Genomic DNA, 15,487 nt, shown 5'->3' with positions numbered 1-15,487 from the left:
CTAATTATGATGCCTGGAACAGGGAAACTGGCTGATCCTGCTGTTTTCTGTAAAGCTTCACAGCTTTAAGTTGGCACACATGGTCAACATGGCACTGGAGCCAGTCCCACCAAAGCTACCACTAAATTAATGATTTCACCAGCTAAGAAACAGCCCTGAATTCTGCTCTGTTCAAGACCAAAAATCCTACCTCAGATCTTCCTGGAAGAGCTGAATGGTCTTTCTTGTTGGGTTACAGCTGCTCAGGTGCTGTGGAGTCTTTAAACATGGTCAGTTGATCCTTTCCAGGGGAGGAGATCTACAAGCTGGAGGAACTGAGGTCACCTAAGTCATTAGCTTTATTTGTCTGTTCTAAGCCAAGAAGATATTACCAAGGGCAGATGGATGTTGTGCAGGCACCACAGTGGAAACCCAGCTCACCTGAAAAGTAGACCCTGAGAAGTGCAATATAGACATTTACTGGGAGTGCAAGTGGCCTGACCTACTCCTGGGTCTGCCTGGAGCAGAGCTCCTGTCTGCTTGTGTCATTAGAGACTTTAAAGACAATATAAAAGAGACTCTCAGTAAATCTGAGTTAGGCTTCTGTTTTTATTGATGGATCTACTCTCATTTTAATCAGCTATGGATGTCTTCCAGCACTGTGAATACCTGGAATGACCCTGTACAGGCAGACCTCTGTCACAGTGCTGGTACACTGAGGGCTGTGACAGGGAACACCAGACTCAGCCCAGCACAGACCTCCTGATGTTGCCTTCAACACACTTGCATCTCCTAAACTCTGAGAAGCTGCTCCAGATCACTGGATTAGTCCAAATGCCAAGTAGAAGACAGAAGATCTAGTGGATGTTGGAAAGCTTATAGTAGGTTTCCACCTCATTTGGAGAGACTGTGCTGGAAAGCAATTTATAGCAAGCTTCTATGTGAAAGGAAGTTGTATGTGTTTAAGAATGGTTATAGGTGTATATAAAAAAGGTAACTGTGCATATGCCACAGACTTGTGTATCATAAATGTGTCTGTCAGAAGCAGTTTTGGTTGGGGGATACAATTGCCAGTGCAGTTTGAAAGAATCCTCCAGAATCATCACAGCAAGCACGTAGGCTGGCAGTTTATTTATCAGCTCCAGAGGGAGAGAATTGTTTCTGCAGCAGACAGAGGATGAGTCTTGGTACTTTTTTTTGTGAGCTTAATTGGCCTTCTAGTGTAATCACTGACCCTAATCCCACCCTGTCTGTCCCTGGGCTTTCCAAAGGGGATGCACTCAATCTTTCTAAACATTTTGAAATGGGCAGTCATATTCTGTCATCCTGCAGATAATGAATTTCCACTGACGATCCCTGCATGAAGAAGAGACAAGAGAGAGGTATTAATGAACCAGAACTGCAGAGCATAAGACTATCCAAGTCAGAATAACTTTACACCAGGTATTTGTGGCAACAAAACCATTTTTCTACCATTAGCTGACTTTTCTCTGAGTGCTTTTATGGGCTGGAAGGAGATTAAATATGTTTGATAGTTAGGATTCCTTCACAATCCCTTACAATGTAAGAAAATCATCTCTCTGAATAATTAGGCCTCTGAGTATCCTTCAGAAGACAATGACTCTTGATGGTGATCAGTCCTAAATCAGCTTTAAATCAGTGACCAAGAGGAAAAGGATGGTTCTGTCAAAAGTTATTATCTTGTGATATATTGCTCAAGAATGTGTACAAAGTAAAACACCTCAGCAATTTTCAAGCCACTTCTAAGTGGGGAGTTGCCCACAGAGCAAAATTCACTATTCTTTGGGGGTTTTTTCTTTCCACTAATAGTTCTTGTAGCTAGTGTCCTTTGTGAAAGAGATGAAGGAATCAATTGTTGAAAGAAATTAAATTCACTTCTCATCCTTGATCTCCACCAGTCCCATGTGAGGCAGAGTAATGATTATAGGTGTTAGGAGAGTTTATTCTCTTCATGATTTGTGAGTAACTGGATGTCTGTATTCTCTCTCACTCTCATGATATGATACCTGCTAACAGTTATTAGTAGGAAGTGTGGCTGGAGCAGCAGGATTCAACAGTGGAAGAATGTGATTTAGTGTCCAACAGCTATAACAGGCTGCAAATTTCCACCTCAGTTTATTGAGCGTTGAATTTTCCCTTGACAAAAATGTTCAGAGGATCAAATATTGTCCTGCTGTGGAGCAAATGTTCAATTTAGGCTGCTTGCTACTGGCTAACAGGAGTTTAGATCTAAAGCACAGTCATAGAATCACAGAATCCTTTAGGGTGGAAGAGACCTTTAAGATCATCAAGTCCAACCATCAAGCCAACACTACAAAGTCCTCTGCTGAAACAGAATTTGTCAAGGTTGGAAGGGACCACAAGGATCCCCCAGTTCCAAGCCCTTGCAGACAGCAGCCATCATTTAAATTGGCAATGGGAAGTACTCTGAGAGGTTTCTGGAAGTTTGGATTCTGCTACCAGTGATCTCCCAAACCTCAGGCATGGGACAGGTAATGCTGCTGGGGTGACTCAGGAGAAACTTGCTTTACAAGTTACACAGTTCTGGTTTTCTGTTGGCTGGTTCCAAACAGTGAAGAAACTGGTGCAGAACCTGCTGCCTCTCAGGGCTGTACCCACCTGAGCCCAGATTTTGGTATTACTTGCTCTTATTAGGCTTTCACTGACTTTTTGGTCACTAAGCTACATAGAGAGGCCAAAAAAAACCCCCAAAATTACTTATATGTGGATTATGAGGGTTATAATGGTCAAAGTTTAGGACCAGCACCCACTGTCAGAGAGACTTTTAGCTGAAAAGCTGAAGGGATTTTTCTAAACCAGGATATTATAAAGTTAAAAGCCAAGTTCTTTAAAATAAATGTATTTTAGTTACTTGTATTAATAACATGCTTTCAAATATTAGAAGAGAATTAGTTCTAAAGTTGTAATTTAAACTTGAACTTGCAGACACTTCAGCCTATATGCAGATGGTTGATGGTCAATGGGTTTATGCATTTAATGTCTTAATTTATCTGGGTTTTTTTGCATTTCTTCTGTTGGAGGTTAAGGATGTAAGTCCAGCTTTTCAGGACACAGGCAATCACTTTGTACCATCCATGCTGTGTAATTAATTCCATAGCTATCAGCCTGTTTCAATTTGTAGATCCTTGGAGTTTGCCAGTGGTGTGCAGAGCCCATCAGCAATTGCTCTATATGGGCTACTCCAACTCTGTCATTAACATCAATTTATAGGTCCCTTCCAAATTGCTAATTTCATGCCTTTTCCTTGCCTTGAGGAGGCAATCTTGAATTGCCACTTTTACTCTCCAGCTGTCATGAGCACTCAGATTTGAATTTTTGATGCTATAGAGGGAAAAAATATCTTTCATCTCTAAATATTGTCGGATAATCTGCTTCCAACTCAGCTAAAAATTCTATGAATTCCTATTTATATTGAGTTTGACAAAATCCTCTTTCTTTGGTCATGTGAAACTTCTTAGGGACCTAAAATGCCCTATAATTGAGCTCAGGAGGTACCCAGCTTGTCCAAGCATTTCAAAGGCACTTACTGCTGCGCTACCTGGGTGTCAATCTGTCTTTCAGTGATGATGTCAGAGCAGGTAAAAAATTGCCAGCTATTCAGCTCACCCAAATAAATGGAGCAGAGAAGAGTTTTGTAAAAGAAATGAGCTTATGCCAATCTGCATTTGCTATTTTTATCCTGAACAGTGCAGGATAAGCTGTGGCACCTACCTGGCAAGTCTGGTAATGCCCAACTCCCTGTGGAAGCCACTTGCAGGTTGGGCTGTGAATGCCCCAGTGGTGCTCTCTGGACTCAAGGGACTAATGCAGCCAGACCCCAGCCCCAAATGTGCTCTCAGAGGTACTTCAGCCCCCTTCCAGTTCTTTCCAGATGCTTTTGATTTGCTCTGTAGACAATTGTTTTCTCTGTTTGACTCATTTAAAATGGGACTGAAAAATGTAGATATTAACCACTTCTAGAGTCTGTTCTCCACCCATGAGCACTTCAGACCTCTGATGGTGAACAACAGCTCTTTAATTCACTCCTGATACCCAGGAATAGAAACTCACAGATAGTGATTACACAAGAGGATGTGGGGATACCACCTTCCCAAAATTTCTACAGCTTTTGCCAGGGGCATCACATGCTCTCCCAAATATCTGTGTATCAGCAGTGACCTCAGTGCTGCAATGCCTTGGGGAGTAGGAAGGGAGGGTATGATTTCTGCAAGTTTATCCAAAAAGTCTAAAAATACCTTTTTGAAGTGATTAGGAAAGCTTAAACTAAAATACCTTCAGAGTATTTTTTTAGCTCAAGAACACTGCTCTTCATCAGCTAAACAGTATGGACATAAGTGTAACATGCTTGAAAATGAAAATCAGGCTCAAAATCTGTAGCATGTTTACACAGACAAGCTGTATGCCTGAAAATCACAGTTATGGACCTGCAGTAGTCTGATAATGGGTTATGATTTCTGGAAAAGCTTCCTTATTTTAAGTCATCTTTTGGCTGAGGGATCCCTAGTGAACTCCAGAAAGCTGAGAGCATCACGGTGGCAAAAGCACCAAGGTGGCAAAAGCACCAAGTTTGCTTTCAGTTATTTTCAATAACTTTGTTTTTAGTGGCAGCTTGAAATGTTGGTGTGTTTAAAATCCCATTTCTCTGGTCTCTCCCCTCTTCTCCTGTAGCCAGTCTTGACAGCAAGAGGCCAGTGGAGCACACCTTGCCTCACTGTCCATGCTGTGTTTGATAAGAAATGCTTTAATATAAGGGGCTGAGGTGTCTGATAAAAACCATCAGCAAAGAAACAGCTCACAGCTGATGTACCAGAGGTCAGCTTGAGAGGAAGGAATCAAAATCCCTCTCCCACATCCATTTGTGTGACTGCAACTTCACTAGCCATAGGGCCTCACTCAAGAGGATAAAACTGGTCCTCAGAAGCACTAGGTGATGCTGAGTACCACAGCAGGTGATTTGCAGCCATGTGCTGTTTGAGGGAAATAGAAAACAAAGGACTTGGCTTTTATTTGTCTTAATTTCTAATGGAATAGATGAAAAGCAAACCTGTCCACAGCAGAGAAGGTCGTGGTTGCCCCACGGATGTAATAGTCATAAGCATACATCATCATGTCCATATCTTCTCCATAGTGCCCTGGATATTCTGTTGTTAACCTTTATATTGAGGAAAAAGAAGATCATGTCATTTACCATCTTATACAACAGTCCAGTTGACTGAATGCAACTCAAATACTAAATTTTTCCTGCTTCTTTGAAAGCTCTTAACAATACCACAAGATGCAGTCTCACCTAGGAGTCTAGAGAAATAATTTACATACCTATTTGAATAAATTTCAGTAAGTTTACGACTGCTAAGAGCAAATTAGGGTGTTATATGTATATACATCTGAAGCTCTAGGATAAAAGCAGCTTGAACAAGAATGTAGAGATTGTCTACTCTTAGGTCTTTACTGCAGGGAGTTGCTTTGGCTTCTTGTAACTCTGTTTGTTTTGCTGCTGTAGAGTGCTGTAAACGTTGCCAAGTCAAATAACTGCAAGCATTTATCCCTTTATGAATTGCATTAAATGCCTGCAGCAATTATTCCATTCCTCTTTGTTGTTTTTGTTTAGTTTCTACTGTAAGAACAGGGGCTGGGCATTACTTGTGCAGTGTGTTTTGTCTAAGAAGCTCAAAGTGCTTCTGTGCTTCTTCATCAAATGATGGTGACTGCTTCCCTAGGAAACAGGCAAGTGTTGCTGTCCTTGGCTTTATGGATAATGAACAGATCCAGGAAGGGATTGGGACCTTGACCAGTCAACATTATGTCAGAGGTGAGGAATGGAAACCTGGCAGTCAGTTTTTTCTTGTTTTACACTGTTTTACATGAGAGTTGCTAGTGGAGTTGTGGCAGCTTTACTCTCCAAAATGTCCCAGGGAAGAACTGCATTCCCAGCAAAGGAGTGCTGTCCCTGTGGATGTGAACAGCTCAACCCTTACTGAGACTAACAAGGTTAAAATGCCTTTACAGAAATCCTCACAACCATTTTTCTGACTTAATTCAGCTCAGCAGCAGTATGAGATTGATACCTGAAGGTAATCTTAGCACATCCCAGCCAAGCACTCGTGTGCATGTTTACATTTTGTTAAACCAATGGGGTTTGAGCACAAGCTTAAATATTTTACTAAGAATACAATTATTGGGATGGTTTAAAGTTTTTTTTTAAATTAGATGCCTTGGGTGGTATTTGGAGCCCAAACCACTAACTGGTGGAGTACACAGAAACTGAAAGTTTACCTGAAAACTGAGGCACTCTGGAATATTAGGCTGCTTTCTCCTAGAGCCACTTGCTATTACAAAAAAAGAATCCTCCAAAATTGCCACCACTGTCTGTAAATTTGAAATGTGTTTTTGATCACTTGGTTTACCCCATTCTTACACGGTTTACACTTCTTGCAAAGCAGATGTGGCTTAATTCCAGATCATTTTCAGCTCTTGAAAATGAAAGAAAAGCATCATTAAGTTGGAACATCATTCCCAACAAATCATTATTCCATGACAAATGTAAAATAGGAGACCAAGTGTGAAACTCAAGCATGGCCTGTTAAGATTCCCCAAGTCTCAACAGTCAACTTCTTTGAATGGATCTCCTCCTTGTGCCTTGTGTCCTTTGGCCATGGCAATCATCAAAGAGATTGAGTCAGAGTAGAAGAACACCCATCCCCAAGTGTGTTTGGGAAGCAAAAGATCAGGCTTGGCCACAGTGACTATTGCCAGAGCTCTGGATTGGCAGAGCCCTCGTGGTGCTGTGCCACTGATAAGAAGTGCACAGCAGGATTTCACAGGTCATGCAGACAGCTACTGTGGATGGCAAGACATGGAATAAATCAAGTACACTGGCAGTTGTTAGAATGGATAAGCAGAGTTATCAGTATGCTCTACAAGTAGGAAAATTAGAACCACAGTTTTCAGTCCAGCTCCCATAAAAAGTCCAAAATGAGACCATTAGGGATTTTAAGGGAACTGGATCTCACCCAGACAAAGAAAATAAATGCCAATACTATAAAAAACCTGTTTCTCATGCCTTCTCACCAGCTGGCTGATGGTTCTTTCCAGACTAAAGATCATCACCTGAATGTGTTTCTGTCAAACCATGGCAAACCTAATTTGTTTGTTGTTTTGATTGAAGGCTGATGTTATCATTTTGGCTTTCAGGACATGTCCCCTTGTGCTCCCAATTACATATATATTTATCAGTGTCAGACTGTTTACAGTTCTGATTTGAATACTCTTTTTTTACTTAGCCTGTGAGTTGAATCTATAATACACCTTTAGGGCCCCATAAAAGAATTTTGACCTGAGCATGAGCTGGTCCCTGGGTGTAGCCAACTTGCTGAAAGCCCTCTCGTTTGCAAAGAGCTGCTTCCAAGGCCCTGCACTCCATGCCCAGAGCACTAATGAGAGCTAGAGGATAGACTTCACAAAGCCTGACCTCTGTTCTCTGTTTTGCAGTTTAATTCTATTTCTTTTTGCATGCACAAGCCTCCCATCAGTGAAGCCATGGATCTGAATCTGGGAAATTGAGAGTGTTTCTGGATCCAGCACCAGACACCAAGAGAAACTGGGGCTACAACTATGCTAATAAATGAAATAAAACTAGAAAATGTTTCTGGTCATTATGAGTCGATTGCCTAGGTGTGTAAATTATTATTATAACAGTCCCTGGGACAGTCTTAGCCCAGACAGTTTCAGCACAGTTCCAGCTAGCACAGTTTCAGCAGATACCTCAAAGACACTGTGAGTTAGCACAAGGTAGGTGCCATTCCCACCAAGCAGAACGTGGACACCCTGTGTTGGGGGGTAAGAAAGTTGAACAATGAGCTGCTTTTGGAGCCTGAGTGTCTGATAACACATCTTCAAAGATTCCTGGGTCATACTGGGTTTTTAAAATGTGGCCTGAAGACCAGCTATGGACCAGGATTTCATTTTGCACTCCCCCATCAACTCCATAGTTTGGGGATTTTTTTTTTGGCTGTTATGAGAAAAAACTAAAAGATGCATTTATATATGTTCCACCAAATGTGTTTCATAACACACACAACATCTGTTTGGCATTCAGCAAGGAAAATGTTTTGTAATCTTGACCAGCACTATGTGCTGGGCAGACAAGACTGTGCAAAACATGAGGTTCAAAAGCTGCTTTCAGCTCTGCTCAGAGTCAGAATTGGAAGTCAGGTCTTTGAACTTGTTTCAGGAGTTTTTCTATTGCAAAGTAAATCTGATGACAAGCTTCTGAATTAGTGTGAAGGGTCTCCCAGACCTTTTGCAGAAGCAGGCAGTGTTATTCTGAAGTGAATGGATGCAGTAGGGAGCCTTCATTTAACTTCCCTCTCTTTTCTTGCTACCTGATGTCATCTCCCCCTCCCTCTCTACTCCTCCACATTGCATTCATCCTTTTAAGGCTCCACTAAGAAATGGTTGGAAAGCAAATATATGCACATTACCAGAAGTAAGTGAATTGGAGACTTGAGCTGCTCTGAAGTTTGTCTTGTTACACAGACAGATGTCTGCTGACTCCTTTTGTTCTGGAGAGGAAAATTATAAATAGTGCTATGACAGGAGTGTTCAAATTCACTTGAATCTCTGTGGCCTGTCTGTCTAATTAATTTCTCTCTGATGTTTGCTGTACTAATTTATGAAACTGTCCCCTTAAGCCCATGCATCTCGAGGTCATCTGGGTTGTGCTGTGTCCTTTAGAAGGAAATGCAATTGATTGTCTATACAGGAGAGCTCTGTGGTGTGACCCAACACTTCTCTATTATCCCCATTTTTGGAATCCAGGGGTCAAGTTGCACAAAAGGCATCTGCACTGAGAAATGGTTTAGTGTTCAATGCATAGGGATATGTAGGTTATTTTCACATCATGGAGGGGAGAAAGGTCATTTAATTCAGCCATTAAGGGTCTTCTCAAAGTTTTCAGCATTTTCAGCACGAGGTTTTTAGCTGGTATAGAGTTGATGGTCAATGGTTTATCTTCTGCCTAATTCCATCACCTCACCCATCCCCATGTTTTTCTAATGTACTTTACTATAATCCTATAAATCTTCTTCAGGGTGGGAAATGCTGAAAAAAAGGCACTAAACCTTTAACAGGATTACTATTGTTATTATTTTAGTCTGAAACTAGTGACATTGTTTATTTTCCATGGTGAAGAATAAATGTGTTAGAGATTAGTAGAAAACACAGAGTTATTCATTTAGCACTGGGAAAGAATGTTTTTACTAATTTACAGTCATCCCTACTACTCTTTTTAATGATTGACCTCAGTTATCATGAGTCTATTTTTTACTGACAGGAAGATTGAGTTGCACCAATGGCCTTATCAGTGTTGTAGATAAAATAAATAAGTCTTTTAAAATATCAAAAGCAATCAGTGAGTAGAGCTCATGGTTTTCTGCTCCAGCTATTGAACCTGCTTGTTCTCTGCTAGTAAGGACATTGTTTCAGAGTGCCTCACAGTCTTCACTTGTGCAACTACAGTGCTAACAAGTGCTCCTCTTTAACCTTCCTCTTCCTCTTTGCCTCTCAGCTCTTTCTCTACCAATGTCAAAACCAAAGGAAGGATTTGTTCTGGTTCAAGACAAGAGCATAAGTTTTGACATTAACTTTCCAGCCTTGGAGGACAAGGAGTGTGCCCTGGATGGCCTCACTGTTTCAGATGTTGTTTACAAGTGCTTCAAGGCACTCCAAAAGGAGAATTTTATTTCAAGAGCCATTGGCCTGCATGTTACATTCAGTCAACATGGGACTTATGTGCCTCTTTAATAAATTTCCATCCTTCCTCCAGCTGGAAGACAGCAGTTATCCCCTTTTAAAGAGCATACTATGCCAAAAAGCTAAGGAAGCTCTTAGTAGACTGTCTACAGAAATTCCAGCCACTGCTACCTGTATAAATCTCTGACTGCTGGGCTGCCAGGGGAGTAGAGGCACAAAAATAAACTCTCACAGGGCTCAAGGCCAACACAGTGGGACCCCAGTTCTTCTTGGAGGCCTACACAAGCCAGTGCAATGCAGACACAAGCAGCAGCAGAGAGCTCAGGGCAACTTATGCTTCTTCCTCAAGGAAAACACATTTGAAAGAACATTAGCCAGGTTTCAAATTTTAACTAAATGTGTTCCTCCTAATATGCCTCTGCAAGATGGTTCTGGAGGTTTGTCTGAACCTTAAGAAGACCCTTAATGTCTGAACTATATTTGAAGGTTCTATATGCTGCAATTTAAAAAAATAAAAAAAGTTAAATAGCTTTAAAGAAAAAAGAAAAAGAGAGAAAAAGGGGAGGAAAAAAAGAAGAGGGCATGGGAATTGAGTTGCCCAGAGTGCATTTCCACCACACTATTCTGAGTTCACCTCTTGGATTTGTGTCTCTGCTGTTGGTAATCTCTGAGAAGCCTGCAGAGGATCTCAACAGTTTCACGAGGGCTTTGGTGGCAGGTTGAGTCAAGAAAACAAATAAGTTTCTTAAGCTCCATAACTCCTGGAAAATGTAATTGTGGCCTGGACAATGTCACTGTGACAGAGAGCAGCCACAGCTCCAGACAGACCTTGTGGGACTTGGACTGCTCCAAATGGTAATAAACAGACCTGGAGCTGCTCGGTGACATCTGTTTGCTTTTTGGATGATGGAGGCAAGCTTTCAATTTCCTGTCAAAGCTAAAAATCTACATCTGAGCTGTAATGAGACCACTTAATAACACTGTCTCTGTGTCTGCAATAGGTTTGCTTCCTTTACAGTTCAAATCAGCACACAGCTTATTTTATTGTGCTAGTATTCCCCAGCAAGGGCAAAACTAAGGGACTGGGAAGATCAGTATGTTTATTTTTGGTGTGACTTTACTGTCCAGGTAAACTGGGAATTAATGATGAGAAGACAAGCTATGAAACAGAACTGCTGGGGTCTAAGATTAAAGGTGTAGATGCTACCAAGTGAAGACCTTCAGCATGTATTTGGCTTTAACCATGTTCTTAAGCTAAGCAAAGTGTTTGTGTTTTTCAATGACCATGATGATGTCCTGAGTACATATTCCAATAAGTGTTAGCAGGACTCAAACACAGGAGTGTTCCAGCTGTAAAAACCTGGTCAAATTCTAGCAAACTATTTTCATGACCTGTATTTATGGGGTAAACCTGTCTTTATTCACTGTAGGGAAGACCAGCTCTCTTCAGGAGGAATGAAGAACAACCAAGAGCAACCATGCATGAGGATCAGTTGTCTTACTGCATTTATGTTTACCAGAGCACCCTGTGTGGAGACAGCAGGAAGAGGAAAGGATCAAATACCCAAAGTAAGAGCTGATTTAAAACAAAGTTTTGTTACACCTCAGTATTGCCAGTTTTCTTAAAAATGCCTTTCTGCCCCCAGTTGGTTTCTTAATGAAGGATTCATTGCACATTAAAATTCAAGGCTGCTGAGAAATTCTGCAATGTGGATTTTCCCATGTGTCAGGCATGATCCATGAGGCACCACAGTCATTGTAGATTTTCCTGATATTACTTTTCCACATACCAACAGATGCCTTTGCCCAAAATTAAACAGCTTCAACCAACAAATAGGAGTCAGGCAGAGGGTAACAGCCTTTTTTCCACAGATAGTTTATTGATGACCAGTTTCTGGAACAGAATAAATACCATTCTAGGTTGGGGTAGAAGCTGTAATAAATAATGCATGCTGTAGATGCACACACACATTTTTATTGTGTCTATACATTTTGAGATCCTACCCGTGGCAGTCTAGAACTGCTTTGCAGATTGTTTGGAAAACACATTCTTTCTGTCAAATGCATCTTAAACAGAGTACAAGATACAGACCAGAAATACGTGTAAACAAGGTTTTGTGACAATAACTTGGAAATGCCAATGGAAATGAAGTTGTGAGCAAAATCTCCTGGGCTTAAGGAATGGGGATTTGAGTCACAGTACAGTGAAGTTTAACAATTCAGACGAGGCACATCTGTGAGAGTAAAAGTGGATCCAAAGCACTGGGTTTTGCACTACCACTTCCCAGGTCATCCTGCTTGTGTGTTAGCAAAACAACCACCACTCTCCCAGACACTGTCTGGGCAGGGTAAAGGCAATAAAACAGAACATAAACCATTCCCAGCAGACAAGAGGCAGGACACCACTGTTTGGAGAGGAGAGTTTTGTTGCATGTTGTCTGTCCATCCAGCCCATAGCATCCTAATTTGGATACCTATGTAGAAAGGTCTTGTATCTACCTTGCTAACTCCCAAGGCAGGATGAGAGCTTGAAAGAATTTGGAAGAAATTTATTGTAAGGAGGGTAAGGTCCAACAGGTTTCTCAGGTAGAAGAGACTGTCCAGGCTGAGAGTGGCTGTGAAAGTGTCAAGATAAGCTAGGAGCTTGAACAGAACAAACTGAGCTACTGAAGGAGTATGCAGGGTACAAAATGGTTTTATAATGAACTCATAATCACAGACTATGCACCAGAAGATTTTCACAAGCCAGGTGACAGGTCTTCCCAGAGGTTTTACAGCTCTTTCCTCCCAGAAAGGGAGCCACGTGGGTTTTCTACACTGCTTAGAGGGAGAGACACTTGACCTGCCTTTGAAATGCTGCCTTTTCTCCACGGAAAGACATGCAGCTGACTTGCACAAGGCATTCTTTTCCAAGCAGAAGAATGGAGTGTTGTCACTGATGGAAAGAGAAGGGCAGTGTGGAAGTCTGTGTGCAGCTGTGGTGGAGACTCAAGACATCAGTAACCCCAAACGTTTACATTAGGATTTGCATTACTCTGAAAATTTGCCCATTTTCAAAACAGAGACAAAGCTGCTCCCAGTTGTCAAGAGGATGTCTGAGAGAAACAGAACTGTCAACAACAACAAAAGAGATCAGAGAAATTCCTGTTTTCTCTCTGACAGTACATGCAATATTAGAGGAGGAGGAGAGATTGGAAGAACTGTTTTTTAAGTTAGAATGAGTTTCCCTCAGAGGGAGGAGCCTGGGCAGGTCTGTAAATAAACCCCCAGGTAGAGAACATCCATAGGCAGCGTGGGCTGCAAAGGGAGCAGAAAGATGTTCAAAGAGTTCCTGTTCTCCAAAATCTTTCAAAACAATAATACAAAACACTGGCTGGGAGCAGAGTGAGGGATGCAAAGTAAGGCACTGCTGTTGTGTTTGGCCACTAGCCAGCCAGAGGAGTAAGACCAAGGGGCCTGTGAATAGTTTGTATGTGCATCAATGGGAAGTTTACTTCAAAGCTGAGTTCTGGAAACAAATATTCAAGCACAGATTTATTTTTTTTCACCCCTATTTTCTTTATTTTAGCTAAAGTGCAAGCAAGTTAGTCTTTTTATCAGTGGGAAGAGCTGGATCAATAGCCCTGAGCTCTGTAACATGGCATGGATAGGAGCAGGAGCTGGGGACATGGGGAAGCTCCAGATACACCCAGCTCATTTTTCCACAGCCCCTGTGAGGCTGCCAGCACCAGTTGTGATACTGAGTTGAGGTCAGGCCATGGAGGGTTTTCTTTAGGTTTGGACTATGATCATTAGCTCATCTTGACTTTGGTCTTCAAACAGCCTTGAGAGGAGGAGTGGGTTGCATGCACTAGAAATACAAAAACCCCAGCTTGTCAGCCAGAGGGTACTTTTTTCTGTGGTAAATGGCTGTAATTTCTCTTCTGTAAGTCATTGTGGCAGAGATGCTTGTACTCCTGTGAACATGCTAGACTTCTAGCAGGAGCTACATCACAACCTTTGAAATTGCTGTTCCATATTGGAGACTTCTGTGGTGGTTTCCACCACAGCTAAGCTGCTGCTGGTACCCTGACCTGTTCATTTAGAGCTAGCTTCCCTTTAGCCACGGAGCCTCAAGAATGCTGCTATCAGACCTGAAATAACTTGCTTAGCCTCATAAAACACAGTCAATTTTTTCTTAGGCAAGGTTTTTGATGGGCCAAGAAGCCAAAGATATCTTTTAGGGGCTAGGGGAAAGAAGCTGACAGGTTGGGTTTCTGCTTGAACTCACCAGCACGAGTAGGGGCACCTCCGGCTGTAGCGGCAGCAGTAAAATTGCCACTCACGGTCGAGCACAGATGGAAAATACTGACTCTGGAAACCAGCCACCAGCCCATTGTCTGAGCAGGTTTGATACCTGATAAAGAGGAGAAAGAAAAGAACACGTAAGGAAAACGTGATATTGGATTCTCTGACAGTTTCAAAGGATTTCTGAAAACGACGTTAACATTTTGGATTCGGGGTGGAAGCTGAGGGTTTGGCTTTGGATTGAGAGGCACCATATGGGCTTGCTTTATGTTGAGTAACCATTTTGCATAAGAAAGCAACAGTAATTAACTAACGTTTTAACATTTATGTTACACCTAAAATGATTTCAAATGTTTTAAAGTATTTAATCCTTCCAGTATGCTAATCAGGCAAGAAGATTGTTCTGGTGTTGACATTCTCAGCTCTTTAGGAATCATGGCTTCAAAGTTGTCCCTTAATACTTTTATCTTTGACTGTTGATATTTGAGAATTTGCAATCTGCTAAAGTAACTTTTTCAACTGCTTCTCTAAAAAAAAAAGAAGCCTTAGAAACTCTTTTGTAAGAGAAGCCCAGCAATTTCTTATATTTCTTCTCTGTTACCTGTCTCCAGAAGGCACTCTTAATTAAAACCATTATAGGCCTGTGATGAAATCATGATTTGATATCAAGCACATGAGGAATACTGAGACTCAGATGTTGTGAAGTTAGAAGACTCCCATAAATCTTATGGCTGGATTTTCAAAAGAAAAATCTGCTGCTTCGAGTGATACACAAAATAATTCAATCGATAATCAATCTGAATAGTTTGCTTCTGGAGACTAAAGACAAGGAGAGGATCAAAACAGACAGGTCATTAACTCAGCTATTGAGTGGTCATTCTCTTAAGCACTGTCCTAACCTTGTTTCCCTGTTGGAGAAAATTACAGGAATTCCATTCCCCTTTCCCTTTTCCCTTTTCTTTCTTTTCCTTCATCAAGGAGAACAGGTAGCTTAGAGCTGTAGCAAACTTCCTGTAATATCAAATATATTGATATATCCAAAAGAGAGTTTCAGAAGTAACTTTTTGGTTAACAATTACAAAAAAAATCTCCCCTAGTTTCATTCAGCTCCCTCATAGCTGATTTTAATGAGCCTGGAGTTCTCAGGAGGTAAAACACATCATCTAGCAGAGTAGATGATCAGTTTTGACCAGTGCAGGCATGAATTCCTCTGCCTAACTTCCAGCTCCCACCTTTGACCCAGGGGTCTCTTCCACGTGTCCCTTTCCCTGTGTCCTGTTGCTCAGACCAGAATATTTACACTTGTTTGTGTCCCTGCATTTCCCACGTTGCTGGGGCTGCTGTGTTTTGTGAGAATCCTTTGAGGACCTCCAGAGTTAAGCAGCGATGGGGACTCTGAGTTGCTATGGTACCACACCGAGCAAGGCAG

At 41.5% G+C, this 15,487-nt stretch overlaps 1 protein-coding gene across 1 annotated transcript in view; it reads right to left on the bottom strand.

The window, feature by feature from the left end:
* Window positions 1–1,053: 1,053 nt before the first annotated feature.
* Window positions 1,054–15,487, bottom strand: part of DPT (dermatopontin) — a 20,912-nt gene continuing 6,478 nt past the window's right edge. Inside the window, exons 2-4 of the mRNA XM_008935228.1 lie at window positions 14,042–14,167; window positions 5,066–5,173; window positions 1,054–1,335 (exon numbers count right to left, since the gene is read on the bottom strand). Of these exons, the coding sequence (XP_008933476.1) occupies window positions 1,269–1,335; window positions 5,066–5,173; window positions 14,042–14,167 (301 nt within the window). The 3' untranslated portion in view covers window positions 1,054–1,268. The remainder of the gene's footprint in view (window positions 1,336–5,065; window positions 5,174–14,041; window positions 14,168–15,487) is intronic.

This window comes from Merops nubicus, unplaced genomic scaffold, assembly GCF_000691845.1.
Source record: "Merops nubicus isolate BGI_N331 unplaced genomic scaffold, ASM69184v1 scaffold5362, whole genome shotgun sequence".
Taxonomy (NCBI): domain Eukaryota; kingdom Metazoa; phylum Chordata; class Aves; order Coraciiformes; family Meropidae; genus Merops; species Merops nubicus.
The sequence above is the reverse complement of the archived record's forward strand: the minus strand, read 5'-3'. Positions and strand labels throughout refer to the sequence as shown.